The 15,142-nt window shown below is 35.8% G+C and overlaps 1 protein-coding gene across 1 annotated transcript in view; it reads left to right on the top strand.

Moving 5' to 3' along the window:
• The first annotated feature begins 4,413 nt into the window (after nucleotides 1-4,413).
• LOC106077764 (uncharacterized) overlaps nucleotides 4,414-15,142 on the top strand; it is a 57,685-nt gene continuing 46,956 nt past the window's right edge. The window contains exon 1 of the mRNA XM_056015114.1: nucleotides 4,414-4,833. Coding sequence (XP_055871089.1) covers nucleotides 4,735-4,833 — 99 coding nt within the window. The 5' untranslated portion in view covers nucleotides 4,414-4,734. The remainder of the gene's footprint in view (nucleotides 4,834-15,142) is intronic.

The raw sequence follows: 15,142 nt of genomic DNA, 5'->3' as shown, positions 1-15,142 counted from the left end.
GCCAACTAATCGTCGACTCTTTCTGTTTGGACGGTTCATTGGACTAGCCCCTTTAGAGCATCAGATCGACATTACCAGCACGGTGTTGATATTCCTCGTGTACACGGTGTACCTCAGTCAGTAGCCCTTAAGGGTCGAGCTTGCTCCCTTTAATGATCCTATGACCAACAGGAAGGATTTACACAGAGGCCTGGAATGAGAGATTCTTCTTCTTAAGCTGTCAGGTAGAGTTTGGAACTCTAGGCCAGCAAAAGTGAACAAGAGCTCCCTCTCACCGGCCTGTATAAAAACAGTGTACACTGTTTTGTCTGGTGGGTGGGTCAGACTCGCCGCAAGAGGCCGCGTATAGATCTACTAAGACCCCGCCATTTTTCTTTTCTATACCAAGCTAACCGTGTGGGACACGCCATTTATTATGTAACGGCCCTTTGAGGAACAGCGCCTGGATTGTGACAAGGTTGTGGGAGCTTTTTTACAACTCCGCGCAGTGCAATGAGGATGCTCTGGCACCCCCTTAGGCACCCCCACGGGAGTCTTGTTTTGCTACCCTTTAGCCTAATCGTTTCCTCCTACGATCGTTTCCACCCGGGCGCCACTATGAGGCAGAGTAGCATGCCCGGGGAATGAGAGATAAATAGATCCCTCTGTCCGGTGGTCCCCCGTCAACAAGATGGCCATTTAATCGCATCCGTTGTCATGGGACACGGCTCCTTAAGCCAACCCATGGGTTCCTCCGCCCAAGCGATGGTCGGAAGCCGATTCAAGGCCACGAGGTGTTCCTCCGTACGTATGCATCAGATTCTACGAGACCTTTATTGGTGTTTTAGAAAATGTGCACTTTGCCTGTGAGAAGAAAAAAAAAAACAGTTAATAAGCAACCTTTATCTGATGCTTTTCCCCAGGTAGGTTAACACGGCATAGAGTTTATGATGTCAAAGTCATCGTCTGCATAAAATTGTGTCAATCGTTAATCTATTGTAATGTGGCGTAGCTAAGGGGGGGGGGAGAATTTGAAGATCCCCCCAGGGCCCACACTTGAGGGGGGGGGGGCAAATGAGTGTTCTAATTTTTTTTTACATTAAATATTAAATACTAGCCATTTATTACATTATATATTGCATATGAGATTAGGCTTACACATTTTTTAAACACGGTTATTCTACTGAAATTCCCTCTTTCAAGTCAAATGTTTCTATTAGATTCAGTAAAAAAAATTGAATAAGTACAAAGAGGAACAGGAACATTAAGCGTATCGAATTATTGCCGTCATTAGCGGGACTGGTGATAGAACTTGACTGTGCAAAGCTCACTTGCAAGACTCCTTGAAGCATTACAAGATATAAATAGAATGTGATGAGGACTTGATGATTAATATGTGTATTGACTCCATAACGTTAAGTTCCCCTTTCTGACATTGCAATATATGTGGCAGATGATGTAAAGGTCATCTGTTGCTGTGGCCCAAGCATGGTGTCATAGGGCCAACCGCCTTTACTTTTCCCCAACTAATGTCAGGTACCCATTAGAGCTGGGTGGACTCAGAGGCGCCCTAAAATCCCGAAATTCAAAAGCCCAGTCTTCAACATGATACGAACACGGAACCCTCGGTTCGGAAGCTAAGAGCTCTACCACTCAGCCACCGCGCCTCAAAAAAAAAAAAAAAGGAGGAAACGAATTGTAAAAATGTTCTACCTATACGCTATCAACTAGTATCATGTTGCAGTGTTTCCTCCCTTGAAGCCTACACTGATGTTTGATGTTTCCTCCCTTGAAGCATACACTGATGTTTCCTCATTGTCTTGACTGTCATAGAAACGTCCATGTTTTAACATGTTTCTGTATCTTTAGTAAGTACAAGTCAAGTTCCCCCTTTCAGACCTTGTGATCTATAGGGCAGATGGTGTAAAGGTCATCTGTTGCTGTGGCCCACAGTTAACGAGGGTGTCGTGTGGCCAGCCTAAAGACCAACCGCCTTTACTTTTCCACAACTAATGTCAGGTACCCATCAGAGCTGGGTGGACTCATAGATCCCAAAATTTATCCCGAGATTCGAACCCACGACCCCCGGTTCGGAAGCCAAGCGCGCTTCATTGTGTATCAGTAGAAATTTAAGATTATAGAGACCCACAGACCAGGAAGCCTGGAAGTGCTTTTTTTAGTTAAATCTTGTTATAACTATTATTTGCCTTTTACTACAGTTACCATACTATTGATAATAACGCCCGTCTGTGTGATGGTGACATTGCAGTGGCGTCACTAGGGTGGGTGTCATCCGGTGCGGTCAACTCAGGGTGTCACCACTATCACCCCCCCCCCTTTTAAGAAATCCTGCCTTTTTTTCGTTTGTTTGTTTAGCTGTAATACATATAGTTTATAATTACCTGTGTTATTTGATTGTTGAACAACTATAAAACGAGTGTCCTAAAATTTTAAAATTCACTTGTTTATACAATTTATCTAAATTTCACTGGGTTGGCTTAGTGAAACTCTGCACTCATTCTTAATCTTCAGAATCGAAGACATTGCCATTAATCTAGAGTTCAATTTTACAACAATGCAACCACAAGTAAATTACAGTTGTTTTCTTAAATCTGGATTTCAAACTGGAAAACTTTTCATTAACTTGATCAAAGTTAATGTTTTGAACGTTTTCATTTTTTAAAAAATTGCCCGTTGTGAAACTATTGTCTGTTCGTTTTGTCTAAAAAAAAGTTCTTAATTTTAATTATAAATATCCTTTTAACATGAGACCAAACATATGCAAATGTTAAGAAACGGTTAAAGCATATGAATCGTGCACTGACATTTTTTTTTCTCTAAGAATAACTTTTGTTGCCTTTAGATCCCTTCTCAGACATGGCATTTCTGTTTGAATGTGACCTTTTGGAAAATCATCATATACGCCAATATTTTGAAACTGACATCTACAATACTTCTTTGGTTGTTGCACTAAAGAATTTTTGGTTGAATCGCTCTAAATGTATCTGCTACATCAATGATTGCTTCCAGTAGGATTTGAAGCTCAGCGTTACGATCAATGCACATAAGAATGAACCTCTTTATTTTCTCTTTTTAAATAGTGAGTCCGGCATCTTGTTATTGCTCGCCTGACATTTTCTTCTTGTTTTTTTTTCCTTCCGAATCACAATGTTTTTTTTTTGTTTTTTTTTTTTAGAAGAGCCTTTTTTTTTTATAAAACACTTTGCGCTAACGTGTTATGCTTTGGTTAATTAGTCACCACTTTGTCAATAGGTTAAAGATAGGCCTACTTTTATGTATCTTTGGCCTTCTAATACATCCCCCCTCCCCCCCCCCCAAAAAAAAAAAAAAAAGTAAAGATATTTCCAAAGTGAATTTTTTTTTACTTGGGTGTCACCCTCCCTAACGGGTGTCCTCCGGTGCGGACCGCACCCCCCCCCCTAGTGACGCCATTGGGTGACATCAAGGTGTCATTGCGTAAATTGTACACTGTAGAGCTTTTAAACAGGGATGACGGCTAAGTTAAGAGGGCATGATACAAGGGGAGCTAAAAGGTTATTCTTTTGTTATGTATTTTGAACTGAGTTATACCCCTTGATTAAAATAACAACAACAACAACAACAAATAAATAAATACAAAAAAAAAACAACAAAAAAAAAAAAAAACAGCATTATGGGTGTGCCAATATATATATATATATTCTTTATTTAAACTAAATAATCATAGGCTCAAACAATAACATTTAGCAGTAAGTGTATGTTCTTTGTAAATTTGAGGGGTGGGGAGAATATAAAATCAATGTAAGACTTCGTAGAAACTTTTTAAAAATAAATTACAGATAGCCTACATTATAGGCTACAGTTCTAATCTCTTGGTCTTATAGTTCTAATCTCTTATCAGACTTAGATCTATCTCTGGAAGTAAATGCATGTTTTGTTATTGGGGAGCTATATAATATCAAGAATATAGAAAGAAATATCAAGATCTAGTCTATATAAAGCTAAGATAAAGCTAAGTCCAACTGCTTCAACTTTGTGGGGGAAAAAAACTAGACCTATTACTTTTCTTGTATTTTAACGTTTATTATTACTTTATTAGTAGTAAAAAGTTAGGCAATCCATCACTGAGTACCGGCACCTTTTGTTTTAATATAGCCTTTAATTATTAACATTCCCCTTTGGTCACTAAAGAGGTAAAAATTAAGAAATCAAATAAGGGACGAAAAAACATTATTTTAATTATTTTTTTAAAGGCTAAAAATAGACATATTTCAGTGTTGAAATTAGAGTCTAGATCTATAGATTATATCTCTCCCTACTTCGATTCCCAGCCTGAATCAAATGAATGAGTTTTACAATTATTTTTTAACACAGAAAACGGATGTACCTTCGCAAGTAAAAAATAGTTCCGATTTTTTCTAATCATAGAACAACGAAAACATTTAGATCTAGATGTGGATCTAAATTTAAAAGCCGGTGAAACCAAGACAAGAACCAAACAATTTTTAATTTTCTAATTTTAAGGTCTCAGTCTATTTTTCTTTTATTAAAATTGACGAACTAGATGTAGATCTAGATCTTTATGGCTATGATACAGCGGAAGAGTACACCTAGATCTAGATTTTATTATGAAGTTTTGATGTGTTGAAAACAACGGTGGTTCTGAGACTGAAGCCGAAGCATTATATATAAATTCATTTATTACACAAGTGTAACCACTACTCACAAGTGACAGTGTTTTATATAGATCAAGAAATGCCTTGGATATATTTTAAAGTTATTCTTCTTTTTAGCCTATTTGGATTATTATATGGTGATGCACCCCTACTTGGTACTCGAAGCAGGACGTCTTCGGTAAGTCTAAGTTAACTTAAAATAAAAAGTTGAAAGTTGATGAAGTTCGAATTGTAACTTTAAATTAAAATTTAAAGGCTAAATCAAGTAGATATCTAAATCGTGTCTCTAATCTATTATTATATCTATTATTAACTCTAAATTATTAAGTCCAGTAAATTTTTATGTCTCACTGAACTCTTAGTCTTACTTAGAATCTAGAATCTAGATCTAGTTCTAGATTCTAGATCTAGATAGGCAGATAGATCTATCTAGACTCTAGACATAGATCTAGATCTAGATCTAGATGTAGATCTAGATCTAAATTTCTAAACCTAGACTCTAGACTAATAATTAGAGATCTAATCTAGTAAAAATAAGTAATGTATTACTATTTGACTATTAGACTAGATCTAGACTTTCTAGTTATTTAGTTAGTATCTTGAATCTAGACTATTCTAGACTCTAGGTCTCTATTTAATCTATAATCTAGACTAGAATCTAGATTCTAGTCTTAAGTTAAGTCAATGAATGAAAATGAACTGTCTTAGTCATACTGATAGTCTTACTTTAACTTTCTTAGTAGATCTAGATCTAATTATTCTAATATCTAGATCTAGACATCTAGATCTAGAATTAGAATAATCTAGAGAGTCTAGATCTAGATCTAAGTTCTAACTACTTCTACTAGTAGTAACTAGTTCTAGTTCTAGACTCGTCTCTAGATCTAGGTCCTAGGTCTAGACTAGACTCTATTCCAGGTCTAGATTTAGAGTTAAGAGTCTAATTACTCTAATCTAGTTCTTCTCTAGTCTCTACTACTAGTACTAGATCTATCTCTAGTATAGATCTAGACTAGAATCTAGATCAATATACATCTAGTCATCTAGTCACATTCTAGTCTCTAGTTTATTATATTATAGAGTACATTAGTAATATTATTGACTATAATATTAATTAATAAATTAAATATAATATTTTTTTTATTATAAAATAGATCTAATTAATAGATTCTAGATCTAATTACTTATATTATTAAAATCTAGATTTTAGACTGTGAAGTATAATGTACTCTTGTATATATATTATATATATATAACTAAAATTAAAAGAAAGGCTACCGACTGTCTTTATTTCTAGACTAATCTAGACTTCAAAAGATCTAGATCTGGATGTAAGTTCTAGAGTTCAATATCAATCTAGAATCTAGATCTATATTTAAACGTATGTTATATAGATTTAGACTTAGATCTATATTTAGAATAATTTAGATTAAGATTATATCTTAGTCTTAGTAACTAGATTCTAGACTAATCAAAGTCTAGATTAGATTTAGAACTAGATCTTAAAGGTAGACCTTGTAATCCGCTAATATTGATAGTATATATATATATATCAGTTTTATTGTACAACAATCTAGTAATTCATAAAAACTTAAATTTATGAGAACTAGACATTTAAGCATTAAAAAGATGGGGACAACTGCACTCACCCTCCAAAACGAAAAATCCACATCTCAAAATAGTCCAATTATTCATGAATTTCACTATATTCAGAAAAAAATTGGTATCAGTAAGCTAAGTCTTGTTGGTTCATTGTTATTATTTATGCCTAAAATATATGTATTCTTCGTCTCCCCATTTTATAATAAATCATAAGATATCCCCCTGACATCTCATTATTAAAAAAAAAAGAACATAAAATTCTCAAATATGGGAGACTTATTAATCAAAATTTGTTGCTTAACAATAGATTAATAACAAAAGAAATATTACTAATTTAACATAAATTATATAAATATGCCTATTGTAAATCAATTTAATATTGGCAAGATTTTTACAATCTGTTGAACTTGCAAAATTTATTGATTCACCAAGAAATAATAATTGATATAATTGGACAGCTCTATATTTTGACCTAGACCTATAGCAATACACAAAAAAAATAAAGTTTAGTATTAATGTTCTCTTCAAGACAGTTCATGGGGCAGGTGTATAATGTTTCCTTGGCATATATAGCTTATATTAGTGTTATGTGGTTAGTACAAGAATAGATCACTATGCTCCTACTTTTAACAAATATTTGGTAACCACTGGAACTAAAAGAGGACTCAAAACAAACCAACTAAGACCCTATGTTTTGAAGTCTGGGCACTTTTAATACTTTGACTCCACAGCCAGTCAATACATTACTAGACCTAAATAAATCCACATCCATGACTGTTGGAATAATAAAAAAAAAAGACCCTAGATAGGATATTCGGGCATAAGATGATTTGAATTTTAGAGGGAAGAGCTATTTCTGATAGCCACTATGTGATGTACTTATTTTGAATGTAAAACATGATTAAACTGGAAGAAAAAATATTTGTACAATATTTTTAAATAGTGTTGCAAATATAGTTGTTTGGAAATAAACTGTGATAGAAACATGATATTAATGAGATATAAAAATTGTCACCTTATTGTGAAACTTATGACAATCATTTTACAGTTAGACCAACAAACAAATATATTGTTTTTTTTATTTTCTTTTTATCATGCATGTGTGTCATTTGAATGCAATTTGTTGAAATGTTCAATTAGTAATAAAGTCTCTCCCCTTCTTCTTGCCCCGTTCTAAGTGTACATACTGCAGTTTTAGGATGGACCTTTACCACACCTGTATCTTTTTTTTTTTAACCTTATTGTGTATGTGCTGCACCTTGTACTCCTGGACCAACTCACTATGTTTTTAATTCATTCAGTTGTCATTGAAAGGAGTGACACAGAGCTGAGATTAATGTTTATAATCACTTCCAGTGGTTTCACCCTCCCCCCCCCCTTTATTTTTTTCTCAGAAAGACTTAATATAAAAAGGCTTATATGGGATTATGCTAGAGTCATTCTACTTTATAATTTTATTTATATCAGTTTGTTTATTTTGTTTGGACTTTTTTTTTTTTTTATATGATTCACACTAGGCTTTCAAATGTTCAGTTCCTTGGTTATGATAAAGAAATAGCAAGAACGTTGAACAGCTTTAACATGACACACTGCGTTGAATCCTATTTTACTGATAAAGAATGTGGTTAACGTCTTTAAATATTTTAAAATAACATTTGTTCCATTTCTTTCTCTGAATATTATTCAAAGTTTTTCTGTGAACTTCCTCCCCCCCCCCCCTTTTTTTTTTCGTCTACCACATCTGGTGGTACCAAACTTATAAACGAACGGCACAGTAAAGTCGATCATCGTCTACTTTCTCCTTTGCCGCCCCACCCGCTTCAACACGCACACACCCACCCGCTCAAGTAACTAGCTCTCTTGTTTAGGCTGCGAATTTATATGAGGGTCATACGTAATGCTTCGAAGAAATACCCACGCACCTTTCAAATCTAGACTAATATGACGACGATAGTCACTCCCTCTTTATAGAATATCGGGGAAAAAAAAGTCTTTTTTTTTTTTTTCAAATATATTTAAAGACGTAAACTACATTCTAAAAAAAACAAACTGTTTCAAGTATATTCCCATTGCTTCCTTCATCGTTTAAGTTCCAACTACTTCCAAAACTGTTACCAAGGGATATGCCTCATACAGTCAAGGAAAAAATAAATAAGTTCCGTGTACAGCGCAGTTACTGTAATGTTCACCAGCATCAAACACATTTTTTTTTGTTTACAGAGTATATTGTAGTGATTTTCTTTTTGACTAAAAAAAAATATTAATAAGCAGTTCATGTTTGGTCACCTGGCCTTTTAATGTTATTATCTGAGAATGTTTCATTATGAAGAAAAAAAAAATTGGGTGCGCGTTTTCCCCTTTTGTTGCATGTCCTCTCTTACATTCCTTAACTGTAGCACCTCTTTCTTGAAGCACCCAACCGTTGCCAGTGGGAGATTTTTTTTTTCTTTGAGTCAATAACTAAAATGGGTGAGAGTGTGCTGCGTACCTAGGAGTAGTTGTAGTAATGACTGTGTCAGTGGTAAACGTAAAGTGCCAACCCCGTGAAGCGAAGCAGTGGAGTTCAACGAGCGGGTGCTTGGGGTATGGTTTGTGTGTGTGTTTTTTTTTTAAATTGCATACTTTGTGTTAGCGCAATCATCTGAATGGGCATATGAATGGGGTTAAAAGATGATTGTGGTATGTGAATGGGGTTAAAAGATAATTGTGGTATATGAATGGGGTTAAAAGATGATTGTGGCATGTGAATGGGGTTAAAAGATGATTGTGGCATGTGAATGGGGTTAAAAGATGATTGTGGTACTGATGATTGAAGGAGAACTAGGAGCCAGCTGACATGCACGAGTGTTTGCGTGGGTGAAATTAGCTCGCGTTTTTTTTTTTTTTTTTGGTTTAGGGAAATGTTCTTTCTTTGTGTGTGCGTTGGGTTGGGTCCATTGTTGTGGCCAGTACCGACAGTACCCTACTGGATCAGTCACGGTTGAAAGTTGACCACTAAGACCCTCCTCTATGTGTAGGGCACGCTCTGGATCCTGACGATAAAACGCACGGCATTTTTACTACTATCATTTTCATTTAATATATATATATATATTATATATACCTATATATATATATATATATTACAGGTTAAAGGGAAGAGAGCTGTCTACATGTTGTTTCACAGGGTCCTTTTATTTCAAAAATATTTTAAAAAAAATAATTTTAACCAGTGCATACATGTATTCACCTCGTGTCTCCAGCACAAGTCCTTTAAACCACTTAGGCACCAAAAGTAAGTTTCTAACAAGTTACCCCCCCCCCCCCCCCATCTCCTGCCTATCAGTGTGTCTTCAGGGTAATGGCCGGTCTGTCTCTTGAAGTCACCCGTCGAGCATTGCATTTTTTGGGTAACTTTAATGTTACGGCATCGCTGTAAGGAAACCGAATCTCTGGTTCTGCCGTGACTTGGTGAGCTAGTGGTGATAAACGTCGTTGCTGCGATGCTACCAAATCTGTTGTTACCTTCGTGTCGAAGTTTGAGCGTGTTTTGTTTATTTCACTGTCTACATAACAAGTTATGTTCCGTGTTTTCTATCTTTAAAAAAAAACAACAACTTGTAGATCTTTAAAAATACGTTTTTAATTTGTATTATCTATGTCTTGCGTGCTTTGCTTTCAACTTCGGTTATATAAATCTAAGTATATAGAAATATAGTTCTGGAAATTGTCTTTGAAAAATGTACATACTGCGCATTATAACATCATTGTTTAAGTTTGACATTCAAAGCTGTTTGTTTCATTATGTTTAGCGGCCTTGGTCCGTTTTGTTCAATTGTTCCATCACAGGAGAGGTTACTTTGTAAACGGATTAAGAGCTATAGCCCTTCCTCGGGGGAGCTGAACGGTAAGAGATTCTCCTGACCGAGACTGGGAGACAGCACGCGATGCCAGGTCTAGGAAATTGATATTTGTCAACAGAAGATCTCTTGCTTAACATTTTTGTGATGGGCTTAATACATGATGACTTCAGCTAGTTCATGACATGGGGTAATGGGCTGATATTTTTAGCTGTACAACTATTACATCGTATTTAGTCAGCTAAAAGACATGTTCGAGCCGTCTGCTGGCCACATTTTTGTGTGTGTTCTCTCCCATACTGAAGCTGTAAACTTGAAAAAGGTGCGCTCGTTTGTTGTCATTTCACAGTAGACCAGGCCTACATTTCACAGTCTTGATCTTTTCTTTGACTTCTTGCTTCTGATCTGTTTACCAGACTGCGAGAAGCCGCTAGCTAGCAAAACACGTACTAGGACACAGAACACTGGTTCAGCCTCCACATACCTGTGTGGGGACCAGCGCGCTGTTGTACACAGGTGCCAAGGCTGTGCCCTGTTCGCAATACACTACTTAATAGATGTCTCATTCACACCTCAACACGATTACCATGTTCGATTTGTTGTTGTGTGTTCCTTTTTAGAGTTGGCTCTGGTCTTGGAAAAGAATTGTTTCACAAGGAAATAGAAAAAAAAAAGTAAAGTAACAGAGAAAGCCGCGGCAACGACTATAAACATGGTTATAACTAGTCTAAGCATTTCTTTTGAACCTTTATGAAAATGAACTCTACTGGCAATGGAGTAGGTTATTGTTGTAATCACATTCTTGAGTGAATTAATGCAGGGGAAGAACTAGATTGCTTGTGTGCATGTGCACACTAAAATATTGTGAACTCGTAGGGCGACTCTGCATACACATTTGGAAAAAAAAATGGGCCGTACTGATGACCTTGAATATTTAATAGGGAAAAAGTCTGTTCAAACTGCGTAAAAATAAAAAAAAAATAAAAAAAAAAAGAAAAATCAAGACATTTTCAGGATATATTCCAGATGAATTAGTTCTTGGGTGCATACAATGGCTCTATTTCTACATTTTTTTAACAAAGCTTCTATCAACTCATCTAATCTGTCTGTTACAACGTTTGAGCACGTTATCTTGCCCACATCCATTCACGGATGAAGTTGAAACTTTGCACAATTCTTTGTTGTACCAGACAAAGTAAGAATCAATAGAAAAATTAACACATTGGTTATTTATTTATTGGTAATTAATTATTATTTTTTGTGTGCATTGAACCATGGAAAGAATGTACTTGACTAATGTGACGGTATAAGATGAATTATTCCCCTTTATACTTTGTCTTGAGTTAGTTTGAACTTACAGTTACATAAACACTCCGCTTTCCTAATGGTTACCATGTTAGCTTGATGAGGCTTGCGCCTTGATTTCGAATTCAAGTCCATCCACTTTTTTGTAAAAAGCGATCACGGTAACATTCACACACAAACCCCCTTCTTTCTCCCCACATCTCTTTCCCATCTGGCACAGACACAGTGATAGGGTCATACCGCATTGAGAAACCTAAAAGCTTAAATTTGCGCTAAACGAAAACAATGTGTAAAAATATTTCTAAAGGCATAGATCTATTATTATTGGTCTAGATCAATGTTTCCCAAAGTTTTTCCTTAACGGTACACTTCGCACATTCTGGGTATTTAGCGAAATGCTTTGCTTATATTTTAAGACAGATTTATTAACGTGTTGGCCTATTAGTTAATTATTCCAATAGTTCGTGGAACACCTATTCAGGTCTTGCGGAACATTAGGGTTCCGCGGAACACGGTTTGTCTAGATTTATTACACATTTAATTACATGACTGACTGATCCAAACTAATTGATACAATTACACTCATTATAAGCCTTTTTTTTTAAAAAAGTATTTTAATATTTCTTTTGTTCAAAATCTGCTAATATATATGTTTTTGAGTGAAAATCTATTTCTAAAACTCATTGAATCGACTAATTTTTGCGATTTTCCCCTGATTTTTATCTTCACGACGACATTACACATGAACTTCATGCTAGCAATATTGCTTTTACCCCCCCCCCCCCGGCTCTCTCTCTAAGTCTGTAGTTAATGTATAAGAAACTTTATAGAGATACGATTGTGTGGGAGGTATAAGCTCTGCGGCAGGTCCGTCGCCGGAAAACATTTTTATTGAAACCCGACCATCGTCCTTTCGAGTCAAAGATGACATAGTCGTGAAGAGAGAGAGAGAGAGAGAGAAGACTTACCTTCTGGGGCAACATGAAAGCGAGACGGGTGGTCTGCAGGCGGAGCCATGACCCACTCATTCCCAAATGCTGTATTACGTTACTTAGATATGTTTTCATGTGTTGAAGCTTAGTACGTTGCATAGTTCTTTTATACATACAACTCTCGATTCTTCTATTCTTATGTGCCCTTTTTTACTTAAGGGAAGATAATTCGGTTTGTGCGTTGATGTTAAATTATTTCCCTTCGGTGAATATCTTTCCGGTGGTTGTCGGACCACCCTAATGTTGTTTCAACCTACAGTCACTTCAAACTGAAACCTCCGGTTCTCTTAGGATCAGGAAGGAGAATAGACAGTAGATGATTATGGACTATCACAGAGGTAGACTAAAAGATGGTTAGTTTGGTACGAGGTGGTCTGGTACAGTTACCCTACCCTACGCTGTATGATCACTACACTGACTTTGGATTCCTTGTATCCATGTTTTGAAAGCTTGAACTCTTGCTTCCAAGAAAAAAAATGTAGATAAACATATAAACATGATTAAAACGTATTGCCTCAAATTAAACATTAAAACAAATCGCTTTGTTCTACGTGCCATTAAATATAATTTCGTTAAGTTTCCAAACCATTGTTTGTGTGTGTATGTTTGTATGTACTTTTAAAGACTGATTTGATTTATTCTGGAAAAAGAACTTTGATATTTCAGTCTATTAATCGGTTAGCTTTACTTGGATATAAAACATGAACGCTGTTTTTGTAAACCGATTTCATTTTTCTTCCGTATCATTGGTTTCTTATTTGTGCAGATGACTATGCACCATCTGATAACCCAGTCTTTAACCACCTCGGGCAAAAAGAGGAAAATTCCTCCTGTACAACTTCGATGGAGTGATGCCCGCTTACATCTTTAGTCGTTCTTTATTATCCAGAGGTGTGTTCTTTTTTTTTTCCTAGTGGTTTTTATCTTCCTCTTACAAAACAGAAAACGTGGACACATTAGATTTGTAAACCTAACCATCTAAGTTAGATGGTTGTTATTTATTGAATGTGACAGGGTCGATATAGTCCTGTTCCTATTCTGTACCATGGTCCAATGAGATGTGCCCTGTTAGTATCCAAGCGGCCCATCATAGTCTTCGCGAGGCAGAAAGCAGATACGGCTATAGAGACTACGTTTTGGATGAAAAGTGAAGACAGGCAGAGGATGTCTGCCCTTCTTCCTGATGCCATTATATAATGGGGAGAGTCGGATCAATAGACGGTCGATGCTGACCCACTTAGAGCCGCAGCTTATTCTGAAGACATCCGGGTGTTTAGGGGTTCAACTTAAGTGTGATTCAGATCTTTCTCTGCGTCTTTTTTTCCCCCTCCATACGTTTGTCTTCGGAGAAAAGGTTTTGGAACGCTCAGTTGAAGTTATGAAACATATTCAAAGGCTGCTTGTGCTATAGATTTCTACCACAAGTTTCAACACGCCCCCCCCCCCCCAAAAAAAAAAAAAAGCTAATTGTTACGTTTTTCTTGTGTAGTTTATATGAAATTTACTATTATTGTTTATTTCAATTGTCTTTTGGAACTCTCTTGCTTCAGCCTTTTTTTTTTAAAGCTACATTCGAAAGTGGGTTTTCAACTATCCTATTCTGAGGTTACATAGTAAACGCATGATTTAATTAGCTCCACTGAGTTTCCCTTTAAGGCTGTACATGTTAAAAAAGTCAAAGCTTTTGTTACAGTCTCCGCCAATAGTACAGCGAAACATTCAACGTGCAGAGACCTTGCCAGGCGCAGTGTTTAACGAAGAAGGAAGAAGAAAACAAAAAAAAAAATAACAAAAGGGTGTACATTTGAAAAAGGGCTTTTTTTTGCGGTTTATGTGTGGAGGGTTGGGGAGAATTGATGAGGAGAAGTGGGTATGTTAATTTAGTTCTTTTCTGTTATTCATGGTCTTTGAAGAATGTTAATACCTAATGGACAAAAAAAAAAGTCGATCTCAAATTTAGATTATAAATATATATCCTTAAACTTCAGCTTTTATGACATTTTTTTTTAGCCAAATGCTATAAGTTAAATCTTAATGTCAAGTTCTTTTAATCAAATGATACAGGTTAACCAGGCTAAGACAACACAAAGTATTTTTTTTTTTTTTTTTTTTTTTTTTTTGTAATTCGTTTAACAGATGAGAGCGTTGTCAATTAATGCTATGTTTTTAGTAATGATGCCATAACACATCCTTTACTCCAAGTAAGAAGATGAATGTGTGTATTAGTAAATCATTTTAAGCCTTCATTTTAAAAAAATCTGTTTTGATCTCCGAACTATGTCTAGTGCAAAGGTCTTAGTCAAAGCAGACTTCAATCCCACAAGCATAAATGAACCCAAATATAGCCGTTCTTGTCTTCGCTGTTGCCCTTCAATGTCACTGACAGAGCTTCGAATTGTGCGTGTCTGGGTTTTTGGTTTGCAATTGTGCTATACATAGACTGTTAGAAACTGCCTTGATTGGCCCACACAGCACACTTGTTAAACGCCGCATTAGCTCTATGTACGTCTAATCAGCGTTTGTCTAAGTTTTTTTTAAAATTTGTTCTGTGTTAATTGACGGAGATGCAACCCAAGGAGGTATTTCTTTGTCAATGACTTAATTGTTTGACTTCAAAGTACTCCATTGTTGTACTGTCAGCTTGATTTACTTCAATGAGTCAAAACACTTTTCTTATAAAAACATAGCCCCTTGTTGGACGTAACGCTGTACACAAATAAACGGAATTGATACATTGAATAATGAAGAG

Source organism: Biomphalaria glabrata, chromosome 17 (assembly GCF_947242115.1).
Source record: "Biomphalaria glabrata chromosome 17, xgBioGlab47.1, whole genome shotgun sequence".
Taxonomy (NCBI): domain Eukaryota; kingdom Metazoa; phylum Mollusca; class Gastropoda; family Planorbidae; genus Biomphalaria; species Biomphalaria glabrata.
This window is presented reverse-complemented; position numbering and strand designations above follow the sequence as displayed.